This window comes from Myxine glutinosa, chromosome 5 (genome assembly GCF_964187855.1).
Source record: "Myxine glutinosa chromosome 5, kmMyxGlut1.1, whole genome shotgun sequence".
Lineage (NCBI taxonomy): Eukaryota > Metazoa > Chordata > Myxini > Myxiniformes > Myxinidae > Myxine > Myxine glutinosa.
Window position 1 is genome coordinate 52,417,701 of NC_136265.1, and position 23,267 is coordinate 52,440,967.

General features: G+C 48.6%; 2 protein-coding genes across 5 annotated transcripts in view; one reads left to right on the forward strand and one right to left on the reverse strand.

Annotated features, from left to right (window-relative positions):
• Positions 1 to 1,191, reverse strand: part of IPO5 (importin 5) — a 72,225-nt gene extending 71,034 nt beyond the window's left edge. The window contains exon 1 of one of the 3 annotated variants that reach the window (XM_078778064.1): positions 1,016 to 1,191. In XM_078778064.1, the coding sequence (XP_078634190.1) occupies positions 1,016 to 1,093 (78 nt within the window). In that variant the 5' untranslated portion in view covers positions 1,094 to 1,191. The remainder of the gene's footprint in view (positions 1 to 1,015) is intronic. The other 2 variants (XM_078778063.1, XM_078778066.1) reach the window with 2 other exon arrangements.
• On the forward strand, positions 1,152 to 23,013 carry LOC137427531 (uncharacterized). 2 transcript variants are annotated; one of them, XM_068117096.2, is made up of 3 exons: positions 1,152 to 1,273; positions 20,018 to 20,094; positions 20,660 to 23,013. In XM_068117096.2, the coding sequence occupies exon 3, from the start codon at positions 20,686 to 20,688 to the stop codon at positions 22,027 to 22,029; it is 1,344 nt and encodes a 447-aa protein (XP_067973197.1). In that variant the 5' UTR covers positions 1,152 to 1,273; positions 20,018 to 20,094; positions 20,660 to 20,685; the 3' UTR covers positions 22,030 to 23,013. The 2 variants fall into 2 exon arrangements, with proteins under 2 accessions (XP_067973197.1, XP_067973198.1); XM_068117097.2 differs by lacking the exon at positions 1,152 to 1,273 and having other exon boundaries at positions 19,292 to 20,094.
• Positions 23,014 to 23,267: the final 254 nt, after the last annotated feature.

Genomic DNA, 23,267 nt, shown 5'->3' on the forward strand with positions numbered 1-23,267 from the left:
TACAGTGATGGGGGCATCATTAAATACAGAGTGGGTATACAGTGATGGGGGCATCATTAAATAGAGTGGGTATACAGTGATGGGGGCATCATTAAATATAGAGTGGGCATACAGTGATGGGGGCATCATTAAATAGATAGTGGGTATACAGTGATGGGGGCATCATTAAATAGAGAGTGGGCATACAGTAAAACCATGAAATCAGTTTATTTAATCAATTGCAAACATCAAAATGGCAAGAGTGGGTGGTGGGTTTGGGGATCACAACCCTGCGCATGGTGGGATGGGGGGGAAGTGATGAGGGCGGGAGGGGTGCCCCGACCCATCGTTCGGAGGGGCTAGGGGGTGCCCCGAACAGGCGCCCGGAAGGGGAAGGGCGTGCCCCAAACAGGCGTCCGGAAGGGGGTGGGGGTGCCCCAAGCCTGCGCCCGGAAGGGGGGAGGGGGTGCCCCGAGCCTGAGCCCGGAAGGGGGAAGGGGTGCCCCGAGCCGGCGCCCGGAAGGGGGAAGGGGTGCCCCGAGCCGGCGCCCGGAAGGGGGAAGGGGTGCCCCGAGCCGGCGCCCGGAAGGGGGAGGGGGTGCCCCGAGCCTGCGCCCGGAAGGGGGAGGGGGTGCCCCAAGCCTGCGCCCGGAAGGGGGGAGGGGGTGCCCCGAGCCTGCGCCCGGAAGGGGGGAGGGGGTGCCCCGAGCCTGCGCCCGGAAGGGGGGAGGGGGTGCCCCGACCCTGCGCCCGGAAGGGGGGAGGGGGTGCCCCGAGCCTGCGCCCGGAAGGGGGGAGGGGGTGCCCCGAGCCTGCGCCCGGAATGGGGAGGGGAGGGGGAACTGAGACGCGGCGCTTGGTGCCGGTGGGGGAGCACGAAGGGTGTGCCAGCCAACCCCGAAGCTGAATGTCGGTTACAAACAAGCAGAATGTAGTAAAACGTGGCCCACGTGGAGCCAGGAAGCACGGCTACAAACTCGCGCCATGCCGTGCGTGACTCCGTTTCTCACACAATCTCCGCGGCGCTACGTCATACCTCGGCGCCTTTCCGCAGCTCGTTGTCGTTGCTCATAAGATTTCCCAACAGCTGCTGAAAATGCTCCATCTCTGTCATGGCGATGCGCTACCGTGGCCCACCACCTCGGATAGCTGCTCACGCCACTATGCGCATGCGCGATACACGTTCCCAGCATCCCCCACGAGCGCGGGAACATGAATGCGCGTTCCGTGAACCATTCGTTTTTCCTCACGTAGCGACGTCGTCTTCTTCCTCTGTATACACCGTTGTGCTGAGGTGACGTCTTTACTTTGTATTGTTTTATGCGGTTTTGGTGGTGACGACCGACTTCATGTTAAGAAATTCAGTTTTACTTGTACAAAGTAGTTCAAAATACCTTCATAGATTCGGGAAAAGATTGGCGGAATTTCGTTTGACGTAAACAAGTGTGAGGTGTTGGTGAATGGTAAGAATAATCAAAATGGAGATTACATGATGACTTGATGTGAAGGGCTATCTGGAGTGAGTCACACATGAGAAGGACTTGGGAAAAACAACAACAACCACAACCCAGGAACGGTAAAACTACCATAGAGACACGTGTATCCACTCAGGCGACACGTGTATCGGTATGTTGACGTTACTTTGTGTATCGTTCACCAGTGTTGTGATGGAGGTGTCGGTGACTCGATGTTCAGTACAGTAACACTGGTTTATTGGAACGTTCATTCATTCTGTGAATTGGCCTTGCTGCGTTGTGAACGAAGCACGTGATCGTGCGTGCTAACTTGGTTCGAGGTGCAATTGTTGCTCAAGGTGCAACGTCGTTCGAGGTGCAATTGTTGTTCGATGTGGAGCGTGGGTCAAGATGCAATTGTTGTTCGAGGTGCAACACGGGTCGAGGTGTAATTGTTGTTCGGAGTGCAATTGTTCGAGGTGCAACATGGGTCGAGGTGCAATCGCGGGGCGAGGTGCAATCGCGGGTCGAGGTGCAATCGCGGTCGAAGTGCAATCATGGGTCGAGGTGCAGTCACGTGTCGAGGTGCAATCGCGGGTCGAGGTGCAATCGCGGGTCGAGGTGCAATCGCGGGTCGAGGTGCAATCGCGGGTCGAGGTGCAATCGCGGGTCGAGGTGCAATCGCGGGTCGAGGTGCAATCATGGGTCGAGGTGCAGTCACGTGTCGAGGTGCAATCGCGGGTCGAGGTGCAATCATGGGTCGAGGTGCAGTCACGTGTCGAGGTGCAATCACGTGTCGAGGTGCAATCGCGGGTCGAGGTGCAATCGCGGGTCGAGGTGCAGTCACGGGTCGAGGTGCAATCGCGGGTCGAGGTGCAATCGCGGGTCGAGGTGCAATCGCGGGTCGAGGTGCAATCATGGGTCGAGGTGCAGTCACGTGTCGAGGTGCAATCGCGGGTCGAGGTGCAATCGCGGGTCGAGCTGCAATCATGGGTCGAGGTGCAGTCACGTGTCGAGGTGCAATCGCGGGTCGAGGTGCAATCGCGGGTCGAAGTGTAATCATGGGTCGAGGTGCAGTCGCGTGTCGAGGTGCAATCGCGGGTCGAGGTGCAATCGCGGGTCGAGGTGCAATCGCGGGTCGAGGTGCAATCGCGGGTCGAGGTGCAATCGCGGGTCGAAGTGTAATCATGGGTCGAGGTGCAGTCGCGTGTCGAGGTGCAATCGCGGGTCGAGGTGCAATCGCGGGTCGAGGTGCAATCGCGGGTCGAGGTGCAGTCACGGGTCGAGGTGCAATCGCGGGTCGAGGTGCAATCACGTGTCGAGGTGCAATCGCGGGTCGAGGTGCAATCGCGGGTCGAGGTGCAATCGCGGGTCGAGGTGCAATCGCGGGTCGAGGTGCAATCGCGGGTCGAGGTGCAATCGCGGGTCGAGGTGCAATTGTTGGTCGAGGTGCAACGTTAGTTGAGACGTAACATGGTTTCGAGGTTCAATTGTTGTTATGAGGTGTAACGTGGTTCGTGGTGCAACGTGGTTCATGAAACCGTGGCTTACTGAGGATGGATAATTTCAGACTTTGAAGTCCAAGGTGGTTGTATTTCGAATAAGAAATTCAAGATGTCGTCGGAAAGGGGGGCAACATGGAAAGGGCTATAATGGCAATAAAAAGACATTTGAACCGCCACGAAGGAAGGCAAGTGACAGTAAACCTGTTACTACAGAGGGGAGTGTTGTTGCTGATGCCGAGAGACATGACAGAAAAAGTAAAGGAAGGAACTTGGTCAACTGTAAATGTGGAAGCTGCAATGTGATAGTCCTTGACGACGATTCAGCCATTGAGTGTGAGGTGTGCAAATACTGGTTTCACTGCACATGTCATAATGTATCAATGAGACTATGAAACCATTAATTAATTTGACGATTCTTAGACCGGATCCATTCATTGGTACTGCAGGACTTCTACCAATGGAAACGTGATAAAACAGAGGCAAAGTTGGAGAAACTGATAACGGAAAAGATGGAAGAGCTCGAAGAAAGAGAGAAAAAGAAAAGCAATCTCATCTTTTTTTTGGGGTTACCAGAATCTGATAGTCAAATTCCAGGATCCTGGATGAAGGATGATGCAAATAAGGTCCACTCAATTTTGAAGAATGACTTCGAAGTGGAGAGCGATGAGATCAAAACTCCATACAGACTGGGTAAAGAAAACAGTTGATGCTGCCAGCTCCAGACCACTGAAAGTTGTCATGAGGCAAGCTGAAGTGTTGCAGAGATGAAGATGAAGATTGACAAGATGAAGTGTTGCAGAAAGACAGAAGTATTGGCAGCACCAGCAGATATAAACCAATACAGATATCCAGAGACCGTACAAAAAGAGAGAGATTATTACAGAAGGAACTGAAAGAGATAAACTGAAAGTAATACAATGTGTACCTCAAAATGTGACACACGTTGGAATAAGGGAGATGAACTAATATCCGAGATGGAAATTGGTCCGCCCTTGGGCAAGAGTGATCGTGTGACATTATTATTTTAGACGACAGACGAATCACAGAGCGAGGAGGAGGTATGAGCCAGGAACTATTACCAAGCAGATTACGATAAGATGAGACGAAAGTTCAGAGAAGTTGCAAAAACTACTAGATATGACTGGAGCAGGGGCATGGGGCATATGTGAAGGTACCATTCAGAATTGGATGGAGGAATGCATCTTATTATAATAGAGCAAACGTATATGGTTCGCTATGTATGTATGTATGTTTATATGCGACGAAAACGTCTTCTTCTTCTTCTTCAAATGAAATGACCACCCTCTTAATTGCATTAAGACTGCTGAAACCCCTCAGACCTTTGACGACCCTTTAATTCCCCCAATACCGTTCAGACCACCAAGACCCCTGAAGACCCCGAAGACCCAAAGCGCCCCGACGACCCAAAGCGCCTCGAAGACCCAAAGCGCCCCGAAGACCCAAAGCGCCCCGAAGACCCAAAACGCCCCGAAGACCCAAAACGCCCCGAAGACCCAAAACGCCCCGAAGACCCAAAACGCCCCGAAGACCCAAAACGCCCCGAAGACCCAAAACGCCCCAAAGACCCAAAACAACCCGAAGACCCAAAGTCAGAAGACTAGTCACGCTAGTCCCTTTGAGAAAGAAGATTACTAGGAAACGGCCACAGTGGATGAGCAAAGCAGCTCTTGAGTCAGAGAAGGAGAACCGAAGGTGCTTGGTCAAATATTTAAATCGCAGAAACACACGAAAGTTAGAAACAAAGCAACCTCAACAATCAGACTAAAACAGAATTTGAAAATACATTAGCAGAGGAGGTCAAGCTCAACGAAAAGAGCTTTTGAAATACGTGAAGCGCAAATCCAAGACTAAGACAGGAGTCCCTGACCTGTAAACGTTTGATGGAGACTGGGCAAGGAGCGACGTAGAGAAGGCAGAAACTCTCAATACATACTTTGGGAGTGTTTATTTACAAGTTGTGTCAATGATGCCCAGTCACGAACTGAGATCAGAAGCCACCGTATCGTATCTGATGTAGCATTTACTTCACAAGACAGACTGGCTTCTTGCACACATGGACATTAACAAGTCTCCCGGACCAGATGGGGTACACCCGCGTGTTCGAAGGAAAACCCATCAAGAAATTTGTGAACCTCTTTGGATGATCTTCACCAAACTATTGAGGGAGGGACATGTACCCATGTCATGGAAACAAGCTATTGTCGTGCCAATTTTCAAGAAGGGTAAGAAATAGAATCCAGCCAACTACAGACCAGTAAGCCTGACCTCCGTGGTGTGCAAGTTGATAAAGAAGATCATTAGAAAAGCCTTTATAGAACATATGGTCAAAAACAATTTATGAAGTATAGACGAGACGGATTTATGGAAAAAGGCCATGTATAAGCTCCTAGGTGCATTTTTGGGTAAAAGTTGGGAACCTCACTTTTTAACATAATTAGGGTATGCTGAATTCGATTAACCAAGCCGAATTTTGAGTTTTTTTACCTTCTAATTAGCATAAACAAAATGGCCACCAAATTGCCATTTTTTGACACATTCTTGAGACAAGCATTTATATATCACTAGCAGAAGTACCCGGCGTTGCCGGGCGGGGGAGGGGGGGAAGGGGATGGGAGGGGAGGGGGGGAAGGGGACGGGAGGGGAGGGGGGGAAGGGGACGGGAGGGGGGGGGGGAAGGGGACGGGAGGGGAGGGGGGGGGAAGGGGATGGGAGAGGAGGGGGGGAAGGGGAGGGGAGGGGGGAAGGGGGAGGTGAGGGGAGGAGGGGGGGAGGCAGGAGAGGAAGGGGAGTGGCTCATGTTTCTGAGTGAATGTGGCTCACGTTTGAGTGAATGTGGCTCATGTTTCTGAGTTAATTGTGATGCCGATCAGGAAGAAGAGGAAGTCGTACTACCAAATTCGTACACTTCCGGAATTGTTTGATTTATTTGCATTCAAATGCCTGGTAATTGTTTTGTATTTATTTATGTGAATGTGTACAAAAGGCTTCGCCACTATCGATTTTTTTTTTTTTTTTTTTTACTCCAAAAAAACGAACTTTTTTTCTCAATTTTTTTTGGGGTTTGCCGAGAACACTCCCAGGCACTCACTGATGAACCTCTGAAAGTTTGATGAAGATCGGTTGAGCCATCTCTGAATAAAACACGGACACACAGACAACTCGCGTTTATATATATATATATATTGTTGCGGATATGAGATTGGCATCCATCCATATCCGCTTGTAAATATTCCCCTATTTCCTCAGTACTTCCCAACTATCCCCAATTCCCCATTCCCTAGACCCATTTTCTGTAAACAACACTCTGTAGACCCGACCTTCCCCTATTTCCCCCATTAAATGTCGCATCCAGGTCCACCGCATCTCACGTAGACAACTATAGGACATCTTGCTAGTTATTCTTAGTCTATGTCAGTTAAGGACTCGTTTCCATTAATTCTGACTCTTCGTTGCACCAGAATGTGATTGTATGGCACCGTTAGGAAGTTTAGGACCTCCCAATACCTCCCCGCAGCTTTTCCTCACGGTTGAGCAACAACAACAACAACAGCAACAACAACGGCGGCGGCGCGGGGAGTGCGTGTCCTCACTCCGGCTTGGTTAGCCGCCATCGAACATGTGCTCGACGGGGTTACCACGTAGGGGCTCGCTGTCAGCTCCTCGTCAAGGGCGGAGCCCGGTAACCCCCCGCACCCAATAGAAGCGGCGGACCGATCCCATCTGGGGCGGGGCCAACGAGCCGAGGGCGTGTCACTCCCCGCTGAGCATGCGCAGGAAGAGGGAGGTGACGTCAGATGCGCGCTGGACTTGAAGGAAGAGAGACGCCACCTCCGAGCGCTGCAATACCTCCCCGCATCTCTGGACTGGACCGAGCTATATCCTGTCCCTGAGCCAAGGTGCACCTTGTGCTATCGACTGCCTGTCCTTCCCTGCCATCAATCCCTGTGTAAGTCAGTCTTGTTCCGTTTGTCTGTGGTCTGTCTGGGATAGATAAGATTGTGTCTAAGTGCCTATCTCTTCTGTGCTTTACCTCTTACCTTGTAATCTACCCCTTTTCTGCATCACCAATTATATCCTCCTCCGGAGGTCTTGAGAACTGTACCCCTTGTGTCGTTTCATTTATCCCAGCCGTTGTGTCCTTTCCTTCATTGATTTAGCATAGCGCGACTTGGTCAACGTCGGGTGGAATCGGGTAAACTGTGCGAACACGGCGGCCATTCCGCTCGGCCCATCAAAACATCTTAATCCGCGTGTCCGTAACAATTGGTGTCGGGAAGTGGGACTGGACCCGAAGCGCGCTTCACGCGCTCGAAATTATTAACGGCGAAATTGGATTTTGTTTTACAAAAATAAAAACCCGAATTTTGAAAGTCGCGCTATGGCAGATCAAGACTGCTGGGTTCCGGTAGAGGAGAGTGAGGCAGGGTCGATCCAGGACCAAATTGAGGGACATGAGGAGAGCGAAGCAGTGAGGGCGGCAGGTTCGCAAAATGGCGCCTCGCACATAGCTACGGCGGCCGCACCCGCTGCACAAGTGGGAGGGATGGCCCAAATGCAGGCCCTCATGGAGCAATTTATGGCGCAAATGCAGGCGTCCCTCAAACTGCAGAGTGAGCAATTGGGGGTAATGGGAAACCAAATGGGGGTAATGGGGAACTGGATGGATGCTCAGGGTGAGCGATTGGAGGGCCAAATGGGGGTAATGAGGGATGAAGCGAGGGGTACCGGTGAGGGATTAGACAAGAAATTAGAGGGGTTAGACAATGGGATAGAAGGGGTGAAACATGGGTTAATGGGGGTGGAAAATAGAATGGCTGCCCAGGAGAATCAGATAGAGGGAGTGAAAAATGGGTTAGAGGGGTTAGAAAACAGTATGGAAGGCAAATTGAGGGACATGAGGGACCAAGCGGAAAGGGAAGTTAAAAAAATGGGGCAGCAGATAGAGGGGGTCAGAATGGGGGTAGAAACTAAATTGGATGCTCACAGGGAGGAAATGGAGCAGATGAGGGTGGCATCTGGGCAGGAGATGCAAGTGATGGGAGAAGAGATCAGAAGAGGTGTGAGTGAGGAGGTCGGAGGAGTGCGCGAGGAGGTGAGGCACTGTAAGGAGCGCATGGAGAAGGAGGTGAGAAAGGGGACTGTAAAATTGCAAGGTGGTATAGAGGAGTTGACGCTGGGAGTAGAACAACTGACAGTGGGACAAAAGGAGTTGGGGGACCAGGTAAAGAAGAACACAGCGGTAATAGAGGGTTTAAAATCGACACAGAAGGAGATGAAAAAGGACGTAGGGGTAATTAAAAAAGAGTGTCAGACGGTACATGAGGACCTGACGAGGAAAATGAACAAGGTGGTAGAGGTGATGGAGGTTAAAGAGCGGGAGGTGCGGGAGCACATAGGAAAAAATAAGGTGGAGTTAGAGGAAGAACTTAAGGGGGCGCACGAGGAGATGAAGGAGGTGAAGCAGAAATTAGAAGAAGTGGAAGAAGGGGTGAGCGAAATTAAGAAGCGACGGAGAGAGGATAAGAAAGAGATAAAGGAGGAAGTAAAAGAATTGGTCCAAAGTCTGTGTTCGGATCGTGATGATGTGCTCATTAACCGGATGAGGGATTCGCAGGTGATAGAGGAGAAGCGAAGAGAAAGAGGACCCGGTGTAAGTGGTGACCAATATGGTCGTGCGTATGATGCGCCAGGTGATTTAATAAGCTTGGAGGTCGAGATAGACCCGGATGTTCGTGAGAGGCCAAGAGTGAGGTGTATGGCTGGTCCGGAGGGTATGGAACGAGGGTGCGAGCGAGAGGGTCCGGTGATGGGAGAGGTGCGAGGTGTGAGTGAGCAAGGTTGTGGTGGTATGGAATGGGTAGCGGGTTGCGGAAGTGTGACCCATGCATCGACACCAACAGGGGTAGTTTTTAGAGGGACAGGGGAGGCACGAGAGCCCCTTGGGGGTAATGTACTGTGGGGGCCCGGCCGGTTCGGCCCCGCGCTGACCCCGCAAGGGGCGACGCACGGGGTCCGGCAGGCGGGCAACGACTCGCATACGAGGTGGTCCCACAAGGTCCCACTCGCGCCGTATGACGGCAAGAGTGATCTACGCGCGTACCTGGCGCAGTTTGACTGTGTGTGTAAGGGCAACGGTTGGGGTGAGGACGAAGGTGGAGTACACCTGGTGGCCGCATTGCGCGGCGCGGCGGCGGAGGTGCTGACGGCATTACCACCGGGTGCTCTCACCCTGCCAGCCCTCCGCGACGCCCTAATTAATCGATTCGGCGTTGAACAGCAGAGCGAGCTTGTTAAAGCTCAGCTCGCGCTGCGAAAACGCAAGCCCCAGGAAGCCATCGGGGAACTTGCCCACGACATTCGCCGCGCAGTGGGGATCGCACATGCTAGCATGGCAGCGGATTCCCGGGAAAGCCTGGCGCTGGACCATTTTATCCAGGCCCTCCCGGATATTGAGCTCCGGCAACAGCTCGCCATGTGGCGCCCGCAGACTCTGAGCCAGGCGGCTGACGCTGCGGCCCGTTGGGAAGCAGCGAGGCCCCTGGCCCGGGGGAGCGAGCGTCACGCAATGGCGGTCCGCCAGGTGGGACCCCCGATGGAGGGCGGACCCCTTAGGGGGCCCGCCCCCGACGTGAGTCCTGACCTGGCGGGCATGGTCCGGAGGCTGGTGGACCAGCGCCTGGCGGGACCTGGACCATGGCAGGTGGCCCCGGAGGTGGCCCGCGGTGGACCACGAGCGGGTAATCCAATTCGGACCTTCAGGGGGGAAAATTTGGAATTCCGGAGACAAGCACCTTATCAGGTGAGGTGCTATACTTGCAACCGTCTGGGTCACCTGGCGCGGCACTGTCGAGCCACGCGCCGAGATGATCCCTGGCGGTTGAGGTCCTTAACTCCGCTCAGGGGGGAGCGGGTTAGCCGACCCCAGACACCCCCCCGCCAGACCCCGGGAAACTAGAAGGCCTTACACCGGCGAGCAGGCGCCCCCGTGGATTGCCTCGGCTTTAGATGCCGAGGCGGGACCCAGTACCTCTGAATAAGGGGGGCTTATTAGTGCCAGAGGACTGGGGGATTGATGAGCGATGGGCCCGGTGGGTAAGGGTGGCATCCCTGCCACCCTTCCCATGAATAATGGGGGCAAATGCGCTATAGTTTATGGGGTGTATGGCAGTGAAAACTAGCCTGGGTGGGTTAGGATATATCGTGTGTAGGGATCTAGCGAAGATGACATTAGGTAACGTTAAGGTTTAGATAGTGACTGATACCTGTAGTGGGGACGCAGGTAGATTAGAGTGGATGATAATGACGAGGGAGCGCAATAGTTTAAAGGGACGACTGGGAAGCGCAAGTTTCAGAGGGGAGTAGTTAGATGAGATGATGCTGTGTGAGAACTGGACAGGTGTGTGGAGCAGTGTATGAGTAGTGAGTGTTGTGGATCAGCGCGAATGCGCTTGGGGAGAGAAGGGTGCAGGTGGCACCAGGTGTGAGAGCACAGGTGTGCAAGTACAGGTGTGTGGAATACATGGAGTAAGTGGTACGGAGTGGTGTGCATGGTGCGAAGGTGTGGATGGGGGAAGAGTGGACCCCTTTCACGAGTACCCGGGGCGGGTAGTGTAAGTGTTAGGTAGAGGGTATAGGTAAATTGTGGTTGGATATTGGCATTTGTGGTGCGGTTGCAGAATGGTATTGTGGATGGGTGCATTAGTGTTGTGGAAATGGCTGGGCGTGTAGCCTGTTAGTGTGTGTAGTTGGTTTGGGCACTCCACCACTGTGAGGATGTCGGCCAGGTGAGGCCGCAGGTGGGCTCTGGGAGCCGTTAGTGTCAGTGGGGCCCGAGGATCCGGAGGACGGACCCGGGCAGCCCAGTGCCAGAGGGCACCAAGGGGTGACAGAGCCAGGAGAGGGCCTTCCCCAGTTAGTTAGGTTAGGGTGAGGAGCTAGGTAAGCTCGGGTGGCAACTGCAGTGGTGGAGGTGTGCAGGTGGGTAGACCTGCTGGGAGAGCTACACGTCGCAGCCCAGAAATTGTGCGAGGGCACCGGGAGATGAATCGGGGGAGTGAGACCCCAAATTGAGAAGCACCACAGTTTGGTCAATGGGAATTGGTTTTTAGAACCCATAGTGTAAGTTGGCCAATGGATTGGCAGGGAAAGACCCCGGGTAATGTAAAGTTGTTAAAGTCATTTAGGAAATAGTTAGGATTGATGAACCTGTCGCACCATACGCAGCCACTTACCTGAGGTGAGGATGATGACTCCACACCTGTGTTTTCTTTGTTTTGTGTTGCAGGAAGGGAGAATTGCTGTTTGGATTTGTGAGACGCATCACGACGTGGATGAGACATTGGGGTGATTCCATCTCTCCCTCCTTAGGAGGGACTGATGATGAATTGGTGATGGCAAATTTTGATGTTGAGTTGGAGATGGCAAATTTTGATGAGAGTTGGAAATGGCAAATTTGATTGGTTAGGAGGGAGAGAAGACGAATTTGGTTTATGGGAGGAACAGGGAAGACAGTAGGGACGTTTGTTGATGTGTAAAGTAGATGTTTATGGGTAGTGTTGTGTTGTGTGGATACAGTAAGGGGTAAGGGAGGGGCAATGTAGGTTACCTGGTGGGGGGGGGGGGGGCGTACGGTAGGAACGTACCTGTCTCACCTGGTTCCCATGTGCCCCTAGTGTGCATTACCTAATATTGCGTGCACTTTTGCGCCCTTACCACCTTACTCACTTGTTTCTTTTGTCTCCCACCTCCGAGGATCTGGCTTTGGGGCAGAGAGAGAGGAGAGAGAGGTGCTGGCTCCGCAGTTGTGGGCCTGTACTTTCGCTGCTTGCTGCCTGGATCGATACACCATATGGACCGCAATTTTTGTGGCCGCCCACAATGGACCGCAGTTCTTTTGCGGGCAAGCACCACCCGTTGATGGACCTCTGGGTCAACGTGGCACCTATGCCATACAGGTGAACCACTTATAGTTGGCCCCCCTGACGGCCACAATTCAGAAATGGACGCGGTTGGCGCCTTTCTTTATTTTTAAAGAAGCCAGAAGGCCAAGTGCACTTCAAGAGAAGGCAAGACCAGCGGCAGAACATCGGCCGGCTGCTACACCACCGGTGACTATGAACACTTTATTGGTGCACCGGATGGTGCTGACTGTGTGTATGGGGTGGTGCTTTTGGTGCTTGGATGGGGTGCTCTGCACATTATTAAAGGCCGTAGGGCCACAGGGCACTCGTGGGTTGGTGTATCGATGCTGGCATGCGTGCTCTCTCTCTATGCATAACATCGGCATGTGTTCCTCAAAGAACAGGTCCTGGATCGTAGTGTAAATATCAGTCTTGTGTAAATAATGCTCCCTACCGGCTGTATGTTTAGTTTGAGGATTCTTTCCGCGATTCGGTTATCCTGTGGGTGTGTTTCTGTGAGGAGAAGGGTGCAACGTCGCAGGTGGACATATTTACTCATTTGTGAACATCTGTAAAACTGTCGCACTCAGGGTTGAGTTAATAGTAGAGGGAACTACATCTGAGTGCCACACTAACGTAGGTAAAAATTTATCGGGTCGGGACGCCCCGAGGTAGAGAAGGGTGCAATGTTGCGGATATGAGATTGGCATCCATCCATATCCGCTTGTAAATATTCCCCTATTTCCTCAGTACTTCCCAACTATCCCCAATTCCCCATTCCCTAGTCCCATTTTCTGTAAACAACACTCTGTAGACCCGACCTTCCCCTATTTCCCCCATTAAATGTCGCATCCAGGTCCACCGCATCTCACGTAGACAACTATAGGACATCTTGCTAGTTATTCTTAGTCTATGTCAGTTAAGGACTCGTTTCCATTAATTCTGACTCTTCGTTGCACCAGAATGTGATTGTATGGCACCGTTAGGAAGTTTAGGACCTCCCAATACCTCCCCGCAGCTTTTCCTCACGGTTGAGCAACAACAACAACAACAGCAACAACAACGGCGGCGGCGCGGGGAGTGCGCGTCCTCACTCCGGCTTGGTTAGCCGCCATCGAACATGTGCTCGACGGGGTTACCACGTAGGGGCTCGCTGTCAGCTCCTCGTCAAGGGCGGAGCCCGGTAACCCCCCGCACCCAATAGAAGCGGCGGACCGATCCCATCTGGGGCGGGGCCAACGAGCCGAGGGCGCGTCACTCCCCGCTGAGCATGCGCAGGAAGAGGGAGGTGACGTCAGATGCGCGCTGGACTTGAAGGAAGAGAGACGCCACCTCCGAGCGCTGCAATACCTCTCCGCATCTCTGGACTGGACCGAGCTGTATCCTGTCCCTGAGCCAAGGTGCACCTTGTGCTATCGACTGCCTGTCCTTCCCTGCCATCAATCCCTGTGTAAGTCAGTCTTGTTCCGTTTGTCTGTGGTCTGTCTGGGATAGATAAGATTGTGTCTAAGTGCCTATCTCTTCTGTGCTTTACCTCTTACCTTGTAATCTACCCCTTTTCTGCATCACCAATTATATCCTCCTCCGGAGGTCTTGAGAACTGTACCCCTTGTGTCGTTTCATTTATCCCAGCCGTTGTGTCCTTTCCTTCATTGATTTAGCATAGCGCGACTTGGTCAACGTCGGGTGGAATCGGGTAAACTGTGCGAACACGGCGGCCATTCCGCTCGGCCCATCATAACATCTAAGCCGTGTCCGTAACAATATATATATATATATATATATATATATATATATATATATATATATATATATATATATATATATATATATATATATATATATATATATGTTGTTGTGGATTTGAGAATCCTGTGTTTTTTTTATTGTTATAAGTGTCATGAATCGTGTTGTAAATATCACCCTCCGTGTGTAAAGGTAATAGGTCGTCCTCCTAGTTAATCCATCTATCTATAATGCCAGCAATCTCTGTGTGTCTGTCTGTGTGTCTGTGTGTTTGTCTGTGACCGCTGTTTCTCGACAACCACGGGTCCGATATACTTGAAACTTGCCAGGTATATTGCTGGGGACCCGAGGATGTGCCTTTTCAAGGTTTGTAATTAATCGGACAAGTACCTACCGAGCTATGTCCAAAAAACGCTTCAACCAATCAGAGAGCAGCGAGCTATCACGTGTGCCGAACCGTTAATGCAATGCAAGCGTTAATGCGTTAATGCAAGGCTTTTCTTTTTTTCCCTCTTCTCTTTCTACTTTTCCTTGCGATTAAATTGCAAACAGCCAAAATACGTTGGCGCTAATTGAATAATTGGCCATTAACACTAAAATAATCGTAACTGCGATATGCCAACTTCCGGACAGTGCAGCCTTCCATGTTGTTGTTGTTTGCAGCAGCTGTTTGCAGCAAGGCAAGGCTTTTCTTTTTTTCCCTCTTCTCTTTCTACTTTTCCTTGCGATTAAATTGCAAAAAGCCAAAATACGTTGGCGATAATTGAATAAATGGGCATTAATAGATAGATAGATAGATATGCGATATGCGAACTTCCGGACAGTGTGCGCGTTACGAGCTGACCGCCATTACGGTACGTAATTCGATTTCTTATGCGCATTATTTCTCCCAATTCAGTCAGAGCGAAGGGCGGAAGCGAAGAGCGTTGTTATTTTTTGTTTACGGGCGTACGGGCGGGGTAGAGCGTACGGGTAGCGTTTTTTTTTTTTTTTGGCAAGGAACGGGCACCCACGTACGGGCAATGCCCTAGTATACATAAACGTAGCAAATCTCATACCCTTCTAAATAGTTATCTCCTTATTCTATGTAGTTTAAGGCTGTGTCTCCCATTAATTGACTCTGCATTGCATCAGATGAAATAAGATAGGTCCCTCCGACGCCCCCATGGCATCTTCAAAGTGCCAGTAACTTTAGATGGGGTTAGTGGCATCACCATTGCCAACCGCACTTACCAACTGCAATTGCCTCCATTGAGCACGTGGTCGGTTCGGAGAAGAAGGTGGGAGGAGTCAACCAAGCGCCAGGAACAAGGCGTGGCTTTGACAACGCCTCATCAAGGCGGCGGGATCGGTGAGCCCTCGCGACCAATCCAGGCCGAGGCGAGCTCACCGATGGGCGTTTCAAAAAGGCCGGCGGCTTGATCGCCAGGAGCCTTATAAAAGGAAGTTGGGAGGGACTGAAAAGAAAGGAGAAGAACCCGTCTCGCAACGCCTCCACGGCAGATGCGTCAGGGAATTGTTGAATACCGCAGTCCACCAGTTGAGTTCAAGTCCATCAGTGGAGGAAGAGCAGTCCACCGAGAGTGGAGTTGAGCCCAGTGGAAGAGGAGCGGCAACGAGGCTTTCAAGTTTCTTTCCAAACGGTGGTGCGCTGTGTTGTGGTGTACGGTGGTACCAGTGTGCGGAGCAGCAGCGTGGAGCCTTGACCACCGCAGCTTCAGCGTTGACGGCAGCATTGCTTTTGAGGAAGGGCGGCGGCTGCTCACTCCCGGCCCGGCCGTCCTCCCGTGTCCAGCCGAACCTTCCTCCCCTTCCAGTCATCCGTGCCTGGCCTCATCCATCCATTCGTGTGAGTCTGACCATAGTCTGTCTTTTGTCTTGTCCTGGAGTTAAGTAAGACTGTTTAGTGTAAGCTAGAAATTGCTCTGTGTCCTTCTGGTTCCTCCATCCTTTCTGTCTTTATTTTATTTTCCTTCCTCCTCCTTGGTTTCTTTGGACTTGTAAATAGTAGTAATAAATCATATTTGTTCTTCCTACTTTTGTCTTCTTCTTCTTCTTCACATCCGTTTCGTCCTTGTCTTTTCCCTCATTGAATACCTGTGGCGCGATTTTGGCCAACGGTTCAGGATCGGGTTTAGTCTTTGGTAATGGCTCGAACGTCGTGTTGCTAACACCGCTCGGCAATTATAACATCTAAAACCGGGGTTCAAGCGGGAGTCCCCGCTCAAAAATTGATCCAGACGTCTATTCTCTTTCAAACATTCAAACCGACAGAGGTAGTTATTTATCACAGCATCTGTAGAATTTTCACCCTTTTACTCAACTCCGTTTCACTGTTATTTGGTGGAGCAAAAAGTCACCTGAGCTTTATAGATATTTAGATGTATATACATGCAGCTATATGTGGTAATCTAATCTAATCTAATCTCTCTGGTAATCTATCTAATCTTCATCCCAGTGCACCCACAGTTTTATTATACAAATGTTAATATATACCTGTAGTATATATTTGAGGCTAATAAATGTTTCTTTTTAGTTGCAGGCGACGATGGATCCAGCAGTTACCTTGAAGAGGCCTTCGTCTGTGAATTACAGCTTGTGTATATCACGCCAAACCCATAAAGCCAGAGTTCCTCTAAGTCTAAGTGAAGCAAGTGATCATGGACTCAGTACAGTAAGGACTGCTGCATGTAGCAGAAGGAAGCGAAGGGACTCGAAGAATATAGATATTCGATTGATCATCTTGAAGATGTGTTAGATTCTGCTGCAGCCGTAACTCGTGTGGCACAAAATGTGCTATGCTCCCTTCACGAGACAAGAGTAAAATTGAATGCCTACAGAGGACTCGGGCAGAGCATTCGAAGGAGGAAGCAAGTTGCAGTTGCAGTGGTGTCTCAGGTGGTGGCATGCGTTCATTGCGAAAAGGGGTGCAACCTGTCAACTGGAACTTATGCATTTTCTGTCAAACCACTGATATGAAGGCACGGCTGAGCTCAGTAATGACAAAACAAATGAGTGATCAAATTATTCAAGCTTCTAATCTTGACTACAAAGTCGGCATTCGCTTGGCTGGAGAGATTGACTTAATCGCAGCTGAGGCCAAATATCACCTCACTTGTCTAAGAGCATTCACCAGATACACCTCGAAAACAAAGCAGGAATCAGCCGATACAGACCTTGCTATGATATGGCTATGTAAGGAGCTCCATCAAGCAGCTGGCAAAGGGCAAGTACTTCTCCTTGATGATGTCTGGGAAAGGTATAAGGAGCTGGCTGAGGAATCTTCAACCATGATTCAACAGTCCTACTGCAGTAGAAGCACAACATTCAAGGCAAAGTTGCAGGCACATCTAGGTAACCTTTTCAACTTCTTTCAACCTCTTGACAGATGTCCATCAGAGCAGAAAACTATACTGATTCCCACAAATTATCAGCCTACTGCAGTTCTGCAAATGAAATACGATATCCAGGAGAGTGAGGAAATGTTAACACTGCCTAAATATGAGCCTCAAGATGACATTTTCCTATCACTGATACATGTAGCTCTGAAAATTCGTCGGGATATGACGGCAACCCCAAGGTACCAAGGTTTCTCTGGAAGTGAAGATGAGGCAATGGCATGCATTCCAGATAGTTTATATGTGCCATTGAGAATTATCTTTGGTGGTCAAGAGGCCCTAGAAGACGACTGCTGAAAACGATGAGGCACGTGGCCGAAGCAGAGTTCTGAGTGTAGCACAGGATCTTGTTTACTGTGTCAGTGGTGGCAAAAAATGGACTCCGAAATATGTTGGCCTTGCCAGTGCACTACACCAAGCTACACGGTCAAAAGATCTGGTGAAGCTGTTTAACATGGCTGGACACTGCCCGAGCTATGAGCAGGTGTTGCAAGTAGACACCTCATTGGCCGAGAGCACTCTAAAATCCTTAGATCAAGCAACTGGTTCCACCGAACATTATGGCGAACAAATTTATCCACTACACCTGTGATAATATTGATATCTTGGATCAGACGCTTGACGGGAAAAATACTTTCCATGCAACCCAAATGGCCGCTTGGCAACGGGGCCAAACAACAGATGCAGCTCTTCAGATGCTTAAGCCATCCACCAGACGTTGCCTCATGATTTGTTGTGCATGCCAGAAGCAATGCAAGACTCGACGCTGCAAATGTCGCTATTCAGAGTTGAGGTGCACATCAATGTGTGCCTGTCAGCAACAGTGATGATCAGACCCCTTGTATGAATTTGATGTAGTTTGGCAAAACAACATGTGACATTCCTGAAAGTTTGTGCTTCATGGCCATGTATACTTAATTTTAGAATAAATGGTTGCATGAAACATTGTCTTATTGAAACCATTTCCCATTTTATAGTGTCCAATTTCAATATCAGTTTGAATGTCTCTTTCAATATGTCGCCAACCATAATATAGACTAGACGGATTTATGAAAAAAGGCCATGTATAAGCTTCTAGGTGCATTTTGGGGTAAAAGTTGTAAAGTTAAAGTAAAAGCTGCATGTATATACATGAAATATAAATGCTTGTTCAAATAAATTGTCCAAAAATGGCAATTTGGCGGCCATTTTGTTTATACTAATTAGAAGGTCAAAAACTCAAAATTCGGCTTGGGAACCGGGTTAGTCAAATTCAGCAATACACTAAGGAAAGGTTTTAATACCGAGTATTTGCATTGCAGCAAACCCCTGGGCCACATCTGGCAGACGGTGAACAAGAACCTCAAGTGGCTGACCCACACCCTCTGTGCATAGGCAGGACCTGACCTGCTGAGTGTAGTGTAGACGATTCTATTGACACAAACCAAGATATCACCAATAGCATGGCCACAGTAAGATATCACCGATATACGAAGATATCACCGCCAGTCACCTGAGAAGATCAACTGGAAATGGTGCATTTTGTGCCAAAAATATGCCGTCAAGTTGGTGTTGCAGCCAAGATTAGATTCCTACCACACAAGTGTATGGGGTTATGATCCAAAAGATGCTTAGAAATATAATTTTGTGTCACCAATCAGGAATTAAATTATGATTAGCATTCCTTAATGAAAATTAAGGTGGTTGGCTAGATTCCTAGCCTGGTGTTGGCTTAGCGGTTAGGGTGCCGGCTTGGGATCCTAGGATCCTGGGTTCGAATCCCGGTCGATCGCTGAATTAACGCCAGGGGGGTTGACTCAGCCTGTCATCCTTCCGAGGTCGGCAAATTGAGTACCAGCTTGCTGGGATGAGTGATCCCAGTGTGTACCCCGGTTTAGAATAGGTACACCGTATGTATCCCTGCGCATCGTAAGAGCGTGACCAAGGGTTGGCATCAGGAAGGGCATCCGGCCATAAAAAAACTGCCTCAAACAGGGAACCATGATTGTCATGGGGCCCGCAAGGCTAACCCCCGCTCTAGCGGGGAAAATGGCCTTAAAACGATCATTCATATTCATACTCAATGAAAATGATGTGCTGAATATGAATCTGATCTTCCACAAGCGATATTCCATAACCAAACGTGATATACAGGTATTCCTCTATTTACGTCCAGGATGCGTTCCTCGAAAGCAGGGTGTAAATCGAAAAGGCATAAACCGAATGTGGGTTTTCCCATCAATTTAAATGTAAATATATAAAGGTTAAATGTTAAAAGGCATTAAACCGAATATCGCAGGCATAAATCGAAAAGTTTTTTTCCCCAATTCTTCCATGGCGTTAAACCGAAAAAGCGTAAAATGAATGGGTGTAAACAGAGGAATGCCGGTAGTCAACCTTTATTCGATATGTCCTGAAGGGGCATTGCAGCACACACAGATCAATGGTTGATTTTTCCTGGTCATTTGTGATTATAAATAGTGAAATGCATGCAAATTATGCGCTGAGAGTGACAAAGTAAACTCTATTAGCAACTATAAATTTGCACAAGAATAGAAATGATTATGATTAGCATTAAAATTGTGCACATCCGGGAGAAAGTGCCAAATTTGGCATATAGTTAGGTTTTGGGGTATAGAAATGTATCCTGGGTGGACCCAAGTGAACCAACCACTCTGGCGGCCATTTTGAGCAAATTCAAAATGGACGCCTCCCACGAATCAGTGAAAATCTAACTTTTGAACTGCTTGCCCTAGAATGATGTACAAAAATGTTTTTTAATGGTTTTTGAGTGTGAGGAATCCATTTCTGAGTTTATTTCGATGATTAATGGTCAAGGTCACATCATTTTTGAAGGTCAAAGGTCAATTTTGACCTCCAAGAGAAATAAACTTACATGAGGATGTTTATTCATATATATAAACATATATTTATGTGTGTGTGGTGTGTGTGTTATGTGTGTGTGCGTGCATGTGTGTGTGTATGTGTGTACATGCGTGCATATAATTAAAAATATTTTTTCATTATATTTACAGGTTACGCAATGACCGTCTGCTTGATGTCAACATCTACCATCCTGTCATCATCGTGACTTAATTCAATTCGGCATTAGGTAAGTAGATAGGTAATGTACTAACTAAAGCATATAACAGAATTTAATATAACATTATAAGAAATGATTTATGTGCACAATATCATAATATTCATTCTACTATATGGACATGTAGTCAAATTATTCTACTATTTGCACAATTATGTGCACAATTCTACTATTCTACTATATGGACTAATCCCTGGTGTTGGGCTAGCAGCTAGGGTGCCGGCTTGGGATCCTAGGATCCTGGGTTCGAATCCCGGTCGATCGCTGAATTAACGCCAGGGGGGTTGACTCAGCCTGTCATCCTTCCGAGGTCGGCTAATTGAGTACCAGTTCACTGGTAATTCCCTGTTTGTCGTTAAAGGCGGCAAAAAGGGTTGGCGTCAGGAAGGGCATCCGGCCGTAAAACATTGCTTCAAAAAGGGGACCAAAAAACAACAACGACCACGGTTCCCGAAAAAGGCCAACCCCCGCTTGCGGGGAAAAATGGCCTCTAAAGGTGGTTATTTTTTTAAATTTTTATATGGACACAATTCGAGTAAACAAAATGTCTTATTTTGGAAAATTATCTTCATTGCAGTCGGGTGATGCGGCTCTTCTTTCACGATGGCAGATCAAGATGCATCTCAGCAAGCCAACTATCAGCGAACCTCCACTGTCCAAGCAATACCACCACGTGTTACTGATTGGAACGTTTGTTGTTTGTGTCAATCCAACAAGAAAGATACAACATGTCCAGCAAGAAACGGTTACCCTGAATCGTATGAAACATTGGCTAGGAATCTGATCACACTAGATAGCATAGATCAGTTGCCGTTCCCAATAGACATTAAACGATTAGATAATGGGTCGGGCATAGCATCAACATTGTTAGAATATGAAGCTATACTCCACAAACAATGTAGGAAGAAATTTGATGATGAAAAGGTGCAGCGAGCTCAGAAAAGGGCTAAAGTTGAGGGTGATGGTTCAAGTGAGGTACTTCCCAGCTCCAAAAGGACCCGTAGTAGTGTTGATGCAAAGTTCAATCGCAAGGAGCCAGAATGTTTGTTGTGTCCGAGTTGCCGCTATTATTCAGGAGAGTCTGAGAGCGAGTGGATGGAAAAGAAAAACAGTGAAAGACTAACCAAAGCCAGCACATATGATATTGACATGACCTTCAAAAACTATGCTACAATAACGAATGATAGAACATTATTGGCTAAACTCGCTACTGCATCTGACCTGCATGCAATGGATGCATATTATCACAAATCATGCTCTACTGACTTCTACCACAGAACACGTTCCGTTACTCGTCATGAGACATCTCAACAGGTTGAAAACAGTTCAAAATCACTGGAGGTCATGGCATTTGCTCAATTAGTGGCATATGTAGGAGAGGGTCCCAAAGAAATATATAAGCTTCGAGACTTGGTCGAGCTTTATAAACAAAAGTTGACGCTGTTGGGCTGCACAGATACTACATCTATCCATTCCACCAGACTAAAGGAACGCCTCCTGAACAAGGTTCCAGGACTAGAAGCTCAGATTCATGGTAGAGATGTGTTCCTGACGAACAATACAACTATCGGCTCTGTGCTATCTGATGCTCATAATACCTCATTATGTGATGACGATGCAATGCATATGGTGGCTACAGTGGACATAATGAGGAAGTTTATATTAGCTAATCCAGAGCTAACATGTCCAGATTCAATAACTGATAATGTTCTGCAAAGGTATTGCTCTCATCCGATGCACGTTTTCTTGAGAATGGTAATGGAAGGTACAAGGTGTCAGAAGCAAATCGAGAATGGATCTGAACAGGGCGCACGTGCCAAGGTCGCCTGTACCCTAACCAATACAATCATTATGAACACAATAAAACATGTTGCGACACGACCAGTCAGTTCTTCGGCATCGGGAAGAAAACTGCCTGGAAAGTCTGGAATGGCTTCCCAGAGCTAACGACGACACTCTTGGCTATCAAAAATGACCCCAGTGCCTTTACAGTGGAATGTGAGCACATGGTCGTCCTAGAGCAGTTTGTGGTGCGGCTATATAGTGAATCATGTGCAGCAGTTCATGTCAACGAGGCTCTCCAGGAACTCTTCAGCAAGGGAACGAGAGCCCTAGATTCCATCCCACCAACCCAGGCAGCGCTCTTCGAGCATACCCGACGATCTGTACTGCAGGCTGCCTTCATCTGGGGGCAGGTGCTTGAGCGACAGCAGAACATCCCAGCCTACACAGACTGGGGCTGGATGCTCTCTGTGAGGGATCATCCGATTCCTTTCTGGACATCACTGTCAGATGTCGGCAAGGCCTGCTTCATTTTAATTCGGTGTGGGTGTAAGAAAGCATGCACAGGAAACTGCAAGTGTAGCAAGGCAAACCTCCACTGTACGTCAGTTCTTCTGGCAGGGTTCGTGCTGTAATAATGACTCTTGAAGATTTATTTCTGACACCATGGAAATTAATATTAACTATATGTAGTGAACAGGATCATTCCTACCACAAGATCCATTGATATAACTGTCATATACACATGACAAAAATGTAATTTTTCGTTGCGAAACTAATCAATGTTCAAGTTATTAGTCATTGTTTAAACATGTTACGAGTCGTTTATAGATTAACTATAACCATGCAATGCTGCATATGCTCATTGTAAGAAATTATTGCATTTTAATTAGTTGGTTGAGAAATAAACGATAAGTTTTTGTACATCAGAGTGAAATATTAAATTTAGAGGGCACAGTGGTACGTGTTCTCCACCACCCCCTCCAGAAATAAAAAATCAATTTTAACACCTGTTTAGGCGAAAAATCATTGTGCTTCCCTGATTTTTAGGCTATCCCCCTACCATTCTCTCTATTTTATAACATCTGGGATCCACCCTTGGAGTGCCAGAGTGCAAGTGTATATTTATAAATAAACATCATGGAGTTAGGAATTTGTTTCGTTTCTTGCAAAATATTGCAATAAAAAGCGCAAGGTATGGGGAATTATCTGATGAGAAGCCAAAGTAACCTGGACCATAACTTTTGCAGCTAATTATGTCGAAACCTATTTTAAATGATCATACATTTAGTTTTTCTTATTCGTCATAATTATTTAGTCTATTTAGTTTTCATACATTTAGCCAGTAAACCCTGGTGTTGGGCTAGCGGCTTGGGTGCCGGGCCGGCTTAGGATACCTAGGA

Excerpts from the sequence above, each read along its gene's own strand:
- LOC137427531 (XM_068117096.2), top strand. The coding sequence starts at position 20,686 with ATGGCAGATCAAGATGCATCTCAGCAAGCCAACTATCAGCGAACCTCC.